The sequence below is a fragment of the Halichoerus grypus genome, chromosome 1 (assembly GCF_964656455.1).
Source record: "Halichoerus grypus chromosome 1, mHalGry1.hap1.1, whole genome shotgun sequence".
NCBI lineage: Eukaryota > Metazoa > Chordata > Mammalia > Carnivora > Phocidae > Halichoerus > Halichoerus grypus.
Window position 1 is genome coordinate 69,702,846 of NC_135712.1, and position 12,982 is coordinate 69,715,827.

The 12,982-nt window shown below is 41.0% G+C and overlaps 2 protein-coding genes across 16 annotated transcripts in view; one reads left to right on the plus strand and one right to left on the minus strand.

The window, feature by feature from the left end:
• DRC9 (dynein regulatory complex subunit 9) overlaps window positions 1–4,057 on the plus strand; it is a 44,725-nt gene extending 40,668 nt beyond the window's left edge. For 6 of the 7 annotated variants that reach the window (XM_036102657.2, XM_036102661.2, XM_036102659.2 and 3 more), the window contains exons 9-11: window positions 918–1,049; window positions 1,781–1,882; window positions 3,576–4,057. In XM_036102657.2, the coding sequence (XP_035958550.1) occupies window positions 918–1,049; window positions 1,781–1,882; window positions 3,576–3,713 (372 nt within the window). In that variant the 3' untranslated portion in view covers window positions 3,714–4,057. The remainder of the gene's footprint in view (window positions 1–917; window positions 1,050–1,780; window positions 1,883–3,575) is intronic. The other variant, XM_036102666.2, reaches the window with a different exon arrangement.
• A 967-nt stretch (window positions 4,058–5,024) lies between these two features.
• Window positions 5,025–12,982, minus strand: part of LRCH3 (leucine rich repeats and calponin homology domain containing 3) — a 118,552-nt gene continuing 110,594 nt past the window's right edge. For 6 of the 9 annotated variants that reach the window (XM_078067122.1, XM_078067129.1, XM_078067110.1 and 3 more), the window contains one exon: window positions 8,197–10,928. In XM_078067122.1, coding sequence (XP_077923248.1) covers window positions 10,728–10,928 — 201 coding nt within the window. In that variant the 3' untranslated portion in view covers window positions 8,197–10,727. Of the gene's footprint in view, window positions 8,026–8,196; window positions 10,929–12,982 lie in introns of those variants that run through there. The other 3 variants (XM_078067152.1, XM_078067136.1, XM_078067116.1) reach the window with 2 other exon arrangements.

Here is a 12,982-nt window from a genome sequence, read left to right on the forward strand (position 1 = left end):
TGCTGCCTAATTTGGGATTTTAGTTCCAGATTATGATTTATTTTTAAAAAGTATATTATGTAGCTTAAATATACATTTTATTGTTTCTCACATGTACTCTCTTTCTAAAATGAAATTTTAGATTTCATTGCTAAAATACCCTCTTAACTCTTCTCTAAAGACCAGGTATAGTCTTCCTTTCTCTCACATTTGAATACTAGGTTAGCGAAGTATAGAATCTTAAGACTCACATTTATTATTTTTTAGGATTTTGAAGACATTGTACCCTTCTCAACTGCTATTTACTGTTATTTTTTTAAAAAGATTTTATTGTTTAGTTTTAAATTTATTTGAGAGAGAGAGAGAGAGAGCATGAGCAGGGGGGAGCAGAAGGCAGAGGCAGAGGGAGAAGCTGATTCCCTGCTGAGCGCGGAGCCTGACGTGAGGCTCGATCCCAGGACCCTGGGATCATGACCCAAGCTGAAGGCAGACGCTTAACTGACTGAGCCACCCAGGCGCCCCTGGTATTTACTGTTACTAATCAAAGATTTATCTGTGCCATTCTTTATCCTTCAAAATTTCCTACCTACCCTTTATTCCTTTCTGATTTCCCTTATCCAGACACCCGGAAGGCCCTCTTCCCTCTGTTTTTAAATTGAGTAACACATATTAAGCATATAGTTTGAACATCTGCATATATATACTCCTATAACCACCACCCACACAGAGATATAGAACACATTTACAACATCCCAGAAGTCTCCCTCCTGTCCCTTCCTGATCAAATAAAGCAACCCATCCCCTAGAGGTAGCCACGAGTCTGACTTCTCTCACTCTAGAGAAGTTTTGCTTTTTCGCGAACCTTATATAAATGATTCATACAGTATATCAGGCTTTGTGTCTGGTGGAACCCATGTTTTAATGTTCTTTCCGAACAGAAACTTGAGGAAAAGCTAGAGTTCTGGATGGAGAAATTTGATAAGGACACAGAAATGAAACAGAATGAACTAAATGCTCTCAAAGCTGCTAAGGCCAGTGACTTAGCACACCTTCAAGAACTCGCAAAGACGGTAAGGAAGCAGTCTCGATAGTGAAGGCTGAGCGCCAGGGGACTGGGTGGTAGCTGAGCTACGGCAGCTGGGTAACGCCATTTCTGTGACAAAGTGGAGGTGTGCCTCTAAACCACTGAGCGTCTTCTCCGTGATGATGATGATGACGACGACGACATCCATGACGGGGACAGTAATAGCCGCAGCCGACACACCGCCATGGTGCTCGCTCTGTTCCAGGTGCTTTGCTAGCGTTCCACACAAAGAACTTACTTCACCCTCACAACAACCTCTTGAGATAGATACTGTTATTATTTCTACTTTATGGTCTCTGAAGATAATCTGTAAATTATGATTTTTAAAAAGCTTCTGATTATGGTTTCGTCATTGAATAACTGTTAAAACTTCCCAAATTTCTCTTTTAAAAGATGGCTGCTATTTGTGTATGTACTTTCTATGAGTTTAAAAAAAAATTGCATTACTTTGAGGTCATTAAACACACATCAAGTTACTAGTTCATTTTTATGCAAGATTTTATAGGAAATTTGAATGATCCAAACTGAGAAATTTTTTATATAGTTAATATATGAATATTTACAACATAGGAATCCACTTAGTTTTTTTCTTTTCTTTGGTTTATCTTTAGGTTTGGCATACTTTATTTTCAAATTTTATATTAAATGTGCAGGGCTGGCTGGGCCACACCTTGCCAAGACTGTCTTATAACCTAGGATTCATGTTTACTTTTATAGATAAGGGAGTATGAACAGGTCATCACTGAAGATCGGTTAGAAAAGGAGAAGACCAGGAAGAAGACAGAACAGGATGACTTGGAATTAAAGAGCATCATAAAGGTAGAAAGCCAGAGTTGGCATCTTTTTTTTAAGATTTTATTTATTTTTATTTGAGAGAGGGAGAGTGAGAGCGAGAGCACGAGAAGGGGGAGGGTCAGAGGGAGAAGCAGACTCCCCACTGAGCAGTGAGCCCGATGTGGGACCCGATCCTGGGAGTCCAGGATCATGACCTGGGCTGAAGGCAGTCACTCAACTGACTGAGCCACCCGGGCGCCCGCCCCAGAGTTGGCATCTTAGGGCACCTTCAATTCAATAGCTGGCCTAACACTGAGGAACGCAAAGTCTCTCTCATTTATTATGAAGCATGGAACAGGAGATCTCTAAGGAAGGATGGCCTTTTGTTATTACTGGAACTTGCCTGCAGTCCTTGGTGAAGGGAAATAGTTCACATACCAAGGGACATGTCCCCAGCTCTTAATCCAGGGGAAAGTGGTGGTTAGCAGGGGAAGCAGGACCTAGAACTTGCTCCCAAAGGTCAAATTTAAGAATGTTATTTATAATCAGAACAGCTCTTGGAGGAGCTGCTGCTGCCTTTTTTTTTTTTAACTAACTCTACCCCCAACGTGGGGCTTGAATTCATGACCCCAAGATCAAGGTCACATGTTCTACTGACTGAGCCAGCCAGGCGCCCCTGGAGGAGCTTCTCAAAATCTTATTTATATGTTAGCCCAGGCTATCTGCTAGGTTCTGATAAGAGCTGTTTTCACAAAAAGGTGGAAGGAATAAGTAGCAGTCTAGAAAAAAAAATTTTTAATTTTCTATGAACTCATGTATATTAGTCATGTTGAAACTGGCAGGTCAGATTCTGGGAAATATTTTCAAGCAAAAATAAACATTAGCTGGACCAGGACTGTTGTTTAGAGGATTGCCTTTCTCTCTGAAAGAGGAGTGTCTGCAAACAGTAGTTTGTGATATATATGTTATGGGGTAGGTTAAGAAAGCTTTAAAGTACATTTAGAACCAGGTATCCAAACCTAAACATGAGCTTTCTATTAGGAGAGAGGCAGATGTATAGTTAGCAAGGATTTATCGAGCCTCTTTGGTGTTTTTTATTTGGCAGGATTCCTTGATTTAGAGCAAAAATGTAAGGACTAGCTGAAAACTTGTTTTCACTAATGGATTTGCTCCCAGTCTTTAGGGCTTAGTCTGATTTTAAAGTAGCCCAGACTGTATTCAGAAGAGTTGTGTTTAATGACAGATATTTAAGCAGCTATCGAAATCCTTTTCGAAAGAGGAGTACTGATCCTTTTATCAATCATTAAAGTCATGAAATGCACCAGGAAGCCTACTGAAGTCATCGAAATTATCTGCACATTTTTGACCAATTGCTGGCCTAGCTAACTAACATTGCTTTTGGATCAAATGGTTTGGATGTGGGGAACTTGGATGTTCCTAAAGAGAAGCAGTACATGGGAACCAGGTTTCTAAGTGTAAAGGAAAGAATGGCCTAATCAGATTCCTTTTCCTTATGTTTACTCCTTGCGAACTTTACTCAGGAGTCTGTGGCTTCAGTTGTGGATCCAGCAAACAGGGGAGCGTTGCTGGAGGGAGAGCGGGCTTGGCTGCTTCCATGTTTCAGACACACCATTCTTCAGACAGAAGTTACTTTATGACAAGACAACTCCTTTATGCGGAAAGGATGCAGCTTGGCAGGCCTACTCTGAATTGTACTCACTCCCCCTTTCTCTTCCAGCTCCAGGCCTGGTGGCGAGGCACTATGATACGGAGGGAAATTGGTGGTTTCAGACTGCCTAAGAAGGACAAAGATGATGGCAAGGATTCTAAAGGTAAAGGCAAAGACAAGGACAAGCGGAAAGGCAAGAAAAAGTGATGGAGTTCTCGTCTTTTCCCCTGGTCTTCTGGAGACGGGGAGGAGGACTTGAAGGGAGGAAGAAACATTTTAGCAGCACAGATAACTTGTATCTACAGGTTGTTTCTTATCTGGACATTCCCAGGTACTGCCTGGTTCCTTCCCTTTGCCTGTTGCATTCGTTTTCAAACCCTGAATTAGGAGTATACCATCGACTTAGGGCTGCTTCATATTTTGAAAAACTTTTGCTGGGAAGAAGTATTGCTAGGAGCCTTGTAAAGATTTCTCTTGCTTTTTCTTACCAGAAAAAAGTTCATGGGCTTATTAGTTATTGTGATGCATTAAAACTTCAGTAATTTCTGTAATGTCTCGGATTCTGTCATTTGTCTACAGTGAAAAAACTCTTGAGCAAAAGTCAAGTGTTCATTCGGAATTACAAGATAATGTTTATAAAGTGTCTAGCATAATATAGACACAGTATAAGGTCCAAAGGTTGGTTCCTTCCTGTCTTTTAGGTTTATTATCACTTTGGTGTTTTTGTTGGGGTGGTGGGGGCATGGAATACCTATCTTATTATAGGTTGCTTCAGCTCCTTTTCTGGGAAATAGGTAGGGATATAAATTATAAATTTAAAAAATAATGAGTTAGAATAAACAGAAATGTTAGGATGTACAACCTAGTAAGGTGGGGACACAGGCCTGCTGGCAGACTAGCTTGCAGAGCTTGTTGATCAGTGAGACACCGGGGTCTACGCCTGCTTTGCTTCCTCAACAATTCTCACCTTGCAGGATATTATGACTGAAAGAGTAAAGATAATCCAAGCAGAATGTCTCGGGATGCTAAAGCTTTCCCTATTGCACAGCTGGTAATTTCTAAAACTTTTTTTTATAAAGATTTTATTTATTTATTTGAGAGAGAGAGAATGAGAGAGAGAGAGAGAGAGCACATGAGAGGGGGGAGGGTTGGAGGGAGAAGCAGACTCCCCAATGAGCAGGGAACCCGACGTGGGACTCGATCCCAGGACTCCAGGATCATGACCTGAGCTGAAGGCAGTCGCTTAACCACTGAGCCACCCAGGTGCCCCGCACAGTTGGTAATTTCTGAGAGAAAAGTGTCCAAATGCATCATTGCATCATATGTATTTCACGAATTAAGCCTTATACGTAATTCCAAATACAGGGCAATACTGTTATCTATACTTCTTTACAAAAGTAAAAAAAAAAAAAAGACAAAAAAAAACCTGATCTCAAGGGCCTGTTATGAGGAACCAGTTTCTACTGATGTTCCCTCAGGGAACTAAGTAACCTTTCATTTTTGCCAAGGAAACCATGCTTTAGGTACGAACATTTTCAAGTCAGTCTTTATTTCATGCGATTGAAGTGTTGGCTTTTATTTTCATGTCAACAAGTAAGGTGGCATACAGGCAATTTAAAATAACATACATGATATGGACATATTTATACTTAGAACTTACGCATTATATTTACAGACATACAAATATAGGACAATGTTTTACAAAATCTTTTACTAATTACATGTTTACAACATTTTCAGAAATAAAATGAAATCTGCTGTAAACCATCTCACTGCAATAAGTAGATAAAAAAGTTTCTAAATATCCGTGTTTTCCTTCATTGCTGTAACCATTTTAAGCACTTAGTTGTTAAAACTTTGTCCTACTCATCAGCGTAGTCACATGTCATGAGTCACTGCTGAGCTGTAGCAAGTAAGAGGAATCACAGACTCCTTCGTTAGCTATGAGGCTGTATTTTAAAAAGCTATTAAAGAGAGTGACCTCCTAATAAGCCCCCTATTCTGTTCTAGCCAAACAACGGCCCCTCCAGCCAGAAGCTGTTGCCAGAGAACCTGCTGGCTGACAGTCTCCACAGCTGCCAGGGGCCCTGGTGGGTGGGCACTCGGCCTCCTCTTTGTTCATACTTCCACGCTGGGCTGGCCACTGCTTCAGTAGGAAGCTCATAAATGGTCGGGTAGAACCACTACAGCACCTTTATCTTACACTGGAGTCTAGCAAGGCTAAATGTTAAATTTTCTTTCCAGTTTATTAAAAAAAAAAAAAGGTACGTACAGAACACTGAATACAAAAATTTTCTAGCAAAAACATCACGAAATGTTTTTGCATCTTGACTTAGAAAAGAAATTCAATACATCTGATATTTTTCTTTCACTATCAACCAAAACTGTACACAACTTTTTTCTAGTAATTCAAATATAAATTTGCATTAGTCTGATAAAAATGCATTAATAAGGTTGCACGTTATGTATAAGATGTGAAATAAGTGGAAATTTATATGGGATAAATAGTTGGAAATCTTCCAAATGTTGGGATAAATAGTTGGAAATCTTCCAAATGTTGCATTCTGTATGTCTTCTGGGATTACTCCTTGCATAACAGGTGACAAACAGTCCTGTTCTTTGCTGAGTTTCATTTCAAATGGCTTCTATTATTTGGAAATTGAACTGAGGTTTAATGTTGACTAGAAGGAGAAATACCTATAGTTTAAAAATGCACACAGCTAAATTCTAAACAAGTCGCTTTGATTGGTGGGTCTGTTTAGAACTGTAAATATAACGGGGTCTGGCTCTAAGCAGTTAAAAAACATTTTACTTTTGTTCTGTAAGGTCAGTGGGGCTTTGAGATCAGATGTTTTATGTTCTTTAATTTTAAACTTTGACAAAGTGGAATGTTCTGCTGAACTTGTTTCCCTGTGAGAACAGGGAGAAAACATTATTTTGACCAGATACTCAACAAGATTTTATCCAGTTACTTTTAGATGCTGCATTTACATGATAAAGAGAGAACATTTTGCTCAAATGCATGCACTGGTAAAGAAAGTCCAGAATAGTTCACAACCCAAAAAAATCTCAGATAACTAGCATCTTCACTTACTCTTATTTACTTGGTTTATAAAGGCAATGAATACCAAAAGATATGCTGACAACTAAAAGGGGTTCAAAAGATTAGGGTAAGAGAGACCTTAGTGGTTTAAACTTGAACAAAGGTTCCTGGCTTTGTGCTCCATGAGCCCTTGCGCCCTCTTACGTGGCCCACAGCGGAGTGAAGAAGGCACCCGTGGTAGAGTTCGATGAGCTACATACAGAGACAGCACGCGGTTTTTTAAGATACCACAAGTGCCTTAAGTCAGCCATGGAAACTGGCAGTTACTTGAAAGAAATTAAGAAACTTGGCTTCTCTTTTACTCCTTCTGCTCTGTTTTCACAATCTCCCATCGGTCAGGGAGCTGGAGGTGTATCTGCCATGAGTGGAAGGTATTTGCGGGTCCCGGTGTCCTGGGAGCGGCGTGGGGGGAGGCGGTGGGGGAGCTCAATGGAAATGACGCTGAGCAGTGCCTGTTACCATCCTAAGGATTTGGAACTGTGTGTAGAGTGCTTGTTTATAATGTTCAGATAATAGCAGGATGTCACATATGAGAACCAAGTTTTAAGGTGGTGGTGGACAGAAGTTCGGGGAAGGCCTAAGACGCTGGCCTTAAATACAACTTACCTCGCTCATTGCTTTACTATGCAAAAATCTAGGCCTTCTACATTGTATTTGTTTTGCCTTGGACAGACAGTCCCAAGTAATCATAACATGGCTTCTGATTTTAAATGCGGCTGACAAACATAGTGGAGTCATTACTCTCGACATCATAACAAAAAATACCCGGCTTGGGAAAGTGGTCTCACTATGTCAGTTGAAAATGCAGATACCCAGGCCCCGCTCTAGACCTACTGGAATGAGAATCTACATTTTAACAAATGCTCTAGGAGATTCTAATGAACAGCCAGTTTTGGAAACCATTGGGTTCCAGAAACAGGAAACAGGTAAAGATAGTAACATGTCTCTGCTTTCAGGAAAGCTAACTATCCTTCTGAGAAGCTTTCTTCCTGGAATGGGAGACAAGCCTGCTCTCTAGGAAAGCACAGCCAGTTTAGGCTTCGGTGTCGGGTTCTCAGTAATGACAGAATTAAGTTTCATTTGCGAAAACCAACTGTGTCTTCCTAAAACAGTCCCATGGAAATGGATATAACCTCCCCTAAAATGGAGAAATGAAGCAACATATTCCTGTTAGGAATCATGGAAACAGTCCCTCGTAAGAGCACGCAAGAGCTTTACGTAAGCAGCCGGCTGGCAGCAGCAATCCCGTCCTGCTCCGGGTTGGCCGGGCCAGCGCCCAGGTGCTGGGGGTCCTCACGCAGCAGACAAGTGGTGCTGCTGCTTGGGGGGGGCAAGCTCCAGGAGAGCCTGCACCGTCACTGCGACCTGGCTCAAACCTTTCTCTTCTAAAATGTGCAGAGGCAAACATAATTGCTCCTGAAATGGGACAACGTAACATAAAAACAAACAAAAGAGAAAACAGGATGAACATCAACGAACTGAAGAGAAAAAATAAGCACCTCTTCTCTCCCTCCTAACGGTCACCTGAGATAGGACAGGTCAGCACCCAGGGAACTGACCTCTGTTCATACGAGTTACGCAGAGATAGCATCTGACGCTCACTTTATTAAAACAACTGAACGTACATACAGGTCATTTTGAAAACTGGAATAAGGACAAGTTACAGACACTTAATACATACAACAGAGGATAACAGAATACTATGGAGTCAAAGCAACATCCTTTATCCCCGATAAATAAAAGAGCAAAATGCAGATCAGCAAACGGAGGCAGGGAAAACAGAAAAGCAGTTCCAAGTTACCAGACGGCTCAAGCCCGAAAGATCTAACATTGTAGGAGAAAGTGCTCCCGAAATTACATACCATGGGATGTAACTGGGTTCATGCCATAAGCCAGACTGCATGAGGGAGGGAGGGATGCCCACCAGCTACATTATAATCCTGACTGTGAAAATCAGGGCTCTTGTACCAGGCAGGGAACACAGGAAGAAACCACTATTTCATATCCTGGTATCGAATGGATTAAATCATGCTACAGAACAATGATGTGAGTTTAGTCAGGAACGTCTTAATTACCGTATATTTGAAAGGTGTTCATATGTTTCCTAAAGGAAGTTAAAATACTTCTATCGTGTTTGCCTCATTAATGTTCGGTTAATCCTTTCTCGAAAGAGAAAAAGGCAGAGCTTAAGAATAGCACCTATCATTGGTTTTTCTTTTAAGACTAAATATTCAGAAAAATAGACACTGCTCACAAAGGACAGAATGTAGAGTTCTGGTTCCACTAAAAAGGAGACTACACATGTTTATTAAAGAAGAGGGCTGGACTTTTCATTAGCACTTTACTGTATTATTAGGAAGTTTTACAAAATTAGTTGCAATAAAAAATATAACATTTATTTTGAACAGTTATGGGTCCTTGTGCTTCTTACTCAAAATTTTAATACTTATCTTGATAAAACAAGGTAACTGCGATCCTTTGACCTTATAAAACTAGCAACTTTGTAAAAATACTTTGAGTACCACTGACTGTCAGTACAGATGAACTAGTCTAAAATGAACCTGCAGGGTGTTTTGCTCTTGGGAGAGGCATATTTTCTCTGAGGCCAATTCCCTGATCTCTTCTCCAGAGTGCCTTGTGCTGCATGTGGTTTAGCCGTTCTCCCCAAGGCTCATGCTTTCCAGATGCACATTTACCTTCCAGGCGGCTTACAGGGAACGCCGTGTGCTCTGAAGAGAATGTACAACTACTCCCCCCCAAACCACATGCAGGACCACGTGTTTTTTATTTCCTAAAGGGACAAAACTCCACAAAACTGAATGATCTTTGACTCAAGACATCTTAAAATCAAAACAAAGCAAACCTCCCAAACTCTGGAAGGTACTACTACTGTATAAAACTGGCTTTCAACACAGTGTTCAATGTTTCGGCATTAATAGGAAATACGTTTTTAATGTGTTAAATAATTGTCCCATTTGATATGGAAGAAAACGAAAGCAACCAGACCCTCAGGCTGACTTCTACAACAGGGTGTTATGTTCCCTGCAATTTCCCTTCATATTTGAATTCAGTAGATTCCTGAATGTTCAGAGATCCTATTTATGAGAACTAGAATCTGAATGCAATCATAAAGTAGTTTCAAGTATTAAGGCTAGCAGCTTAAATACTAAACATTCTGAAGAAGACAATACCCACTCACTGCCTTGGGTACAGAACAGAGACTGCTGCCTGATACTTTACCTGCTACTACTGTTCAGATATAACCTTCTCAACAGCCTAATTCAATACCAGCTCACCTACTAAGATGGTTCAAGTATATTGGAAATTACGTAAATTTCAATTTATAGGATTCTAAATAGGATTCTAGAGGTGAAGCTCAGCTAATGATAACAAGCATAGTAAATTTGGACAGGTGCCTACTCCTGAAAGGTCAGCTCCAGATCATCTGCTTGTTGTGGACGATTTTAAATGTACAGAGTGGACTCAGAATAGCAATCTGAGGAACCTACCTGATCTTTGGACTGAACATTCTGATCAAATTAAGATTATTAAGATTAAACAGTCAGTGCTTCCAGATGTGCAGACAGTAAATGCTTAGGTGGACCCGTGCCTACCAATACGGGCAGATTTCAGGATTTTAGGGCATAGCTCAATGCAGAGATCTAAGTGACCAAGTGCCTCCCAAACGGAAAGGGTACAACTATTTTCCTTATGAGCAGCTGTTGAAAACGTTGGAAAATGGCCACATGGGAATTTTATTATGTCATTTGGAAATAAAGGTCTAAGTCAGATTTCTAAGAACAGGTCGGGATTGTATCAGAGACACCTCAGCACTTATGATAAGAGAAACAATGCCACAGGCCAGGAGAATGGACAAAAGACCAGGGGAAAAAATGCTGGTCTTTTACTCTTTGTGAGCAATCATCAATGCTTACTAATGTGTTGGGCTGTTCATCTGGACATGTGAGGGGAGGATTTATCTACTTTACTGGTTAGCTCTTTGATGGCTAGGAAAAAAAAAAAAAGAAGCACATATGTAAATACTTCGTAAAGAGAGACAAACCTCCTTCACCAAGCACAGGAATGAGGTGGAAAATCGCTGGAGTACGATCTTTCAGCTAGAGGGGAAAGATCCAGTAATAAAGCAGACAGAGAGTTAACATTAAAGTACAATAAAATGCCACAAAACCCAAAAGCTGGATAGACAGAGAGACAAAACTGGATTCTTCTGAATGTGCCCCAAGAGAAAGTAGTGTTTCAACAGTTCTTTTAACGCGGAGGTTTAGCTGAAGGATGTCAGAAGGGGAACAAAGATTGTCCTGTCCAAAGTGTGAGCAGGAAAGGAAAACAGAAAAACAAAGTTAGTGGATCAGAAATACAGATTTGAGTATAGAATTCAACATGATCATCTCAATCATACTCAGAGAAACACACCCTAGTAGCATTTTTTACTATGAGGAATGAAAATAAAATACTGAAAAACAGAACTACAAAGACTCCTCCATGTGCTGAGCTTGATTTTATTACTAAACAGAGTAAAACTGGCTTGTTGGTGACCAGTACAAACACTCAGCATGCGGTGAACAGACCTGGGTGCTGGCCCAGGGTTGTGGGACGCCTACAAGTGGTGAGGTCTGGGCCAGGCAACAACCTCTTTCCTGGCTCATTCCTCCCTATTAACAAAAAAAGAACGGGCCAGAAAGCAGGACCAAACCTGGGGGTGGGCTGAGGAGAGGGAAGTGTTCGGAGAAAGCCAGGTAAATCAGGGAGGGTCACAGAATGAGGAGAGCCTACGGATCAAGGAAGCTTACTACCCGGAGGCCAGGTGTACTGACTGATTTGATCTTTCTCTCAAAATCATGTCAAGCCCATCTTCGAGTCCAGGTTACTAATATGTATGAAATGAATCTGGAGTGGTAAAGGGCCTTACAGATCACCCAGACCCTCTGGCTCACAGACGAAGAAATTAAATAAGTAAATCAAAACACAATTGGACTGGAGAACAGGAAAATATTCTTCAACACATAACATATAATAACTCTAGGACATAAGATGTTGGACTCAAACAGACATTTTTTATCACCCATTATAGTTTTCTGAATGTAACATACTTAATAAAAGCATGATAATAAAGAGAATACCCACATGCCCAGCCTTATCAGAGGTTTTCAAGAGTCATCTTATTCTTTAGTGTTTCATTCAGAACTTATCAACACTTCAAAACTTGTACTGAGAAGGGAAACTGTTCACCTTTATAGTCTCTGGACAGAATTCTGACAAATATTTACAATAAGTTTTATGTTACACATTTTCAAAAGTGACCATTATTATATCCCTGATTTTCTTTACAAGTCAAAGAGAAGTGGGGGTGTTTAGATACAGGTCAGAATACCCAGAAGTAGGGGAGAACAAAGGAAGAGGAGGAGGTCTAGGTTTCTGCTCTTCTCCTGGGGCAGAGGGACCTGAGAAGTCCACTGTGAACCTATGAGTCGATGTATTTATTCATTTTCCTTCACTCTGTTCTAAGTAAACAACTAATTTTTTAGCAGAAGTAGCAGTGTATGAGGAACCTGTCTAAAAGTGGTGGTGGTGGTGGTGACGGTGGCAGAGACTTGGGTGGAAGGCAGAAGGGGAGAGGAAGAGGGGGCCTCCAGGGATTGTCCACTTCCTCTTTCGGACTGGGGAGACTGAGAGGGAGGAAGGATGTGTTAAGAACCCCAGTCTAACCACCCTAGAAAAATACCCAGTCCTTTAAATTTGTATTTTTTTCTGTTTCCTGCCTTCACATAGCACAGCTCTGGTAGGAACAGGGACAGGCTGGCCCACAATCAATCCTGTTAACCATTGCTTGGCAAATGCTAAATCAAATGCGCATTTTAAGGCAGACTGTATTTTGCTGACTGTTGGCAGGTACATTGGGAAAGAACTTCAGTGTATGGACTTTACATCTGAGACAGATGATGGCTCTCTAAAGCCCGGAATGCAAGTACAAGGACCGTAAAGCTGGTGAACAGTACTTTGAACGGGTTTGACATTGGCCGCGTGTGCTCACATGTCGTCCTGTTTGGGGATGTTTGCAGCACTCTTCTCCTGAGCTACGTGGTGCCTCTTTTGACTCTTCTCTTTTCTCTGGTTCCCATTCCCTGCACTAACCTGTGCTACATTCTTTTGATTCAGGACATGGTGGTACAGCACTGGGGCAGGCCGTGGGCATGCTTGTGTGATGTGATGATCAGGTAGGAACATCTCCCAACAGACAGAAGGAAGCACTGACCGACTGTTAGTGTGTGCCTCTGAATATTAGAACCTGCTTATTAATATGGAGAAAATGCATCCTATTTGATTAGAAACCTTACTAAGGCTCTCTATGTTT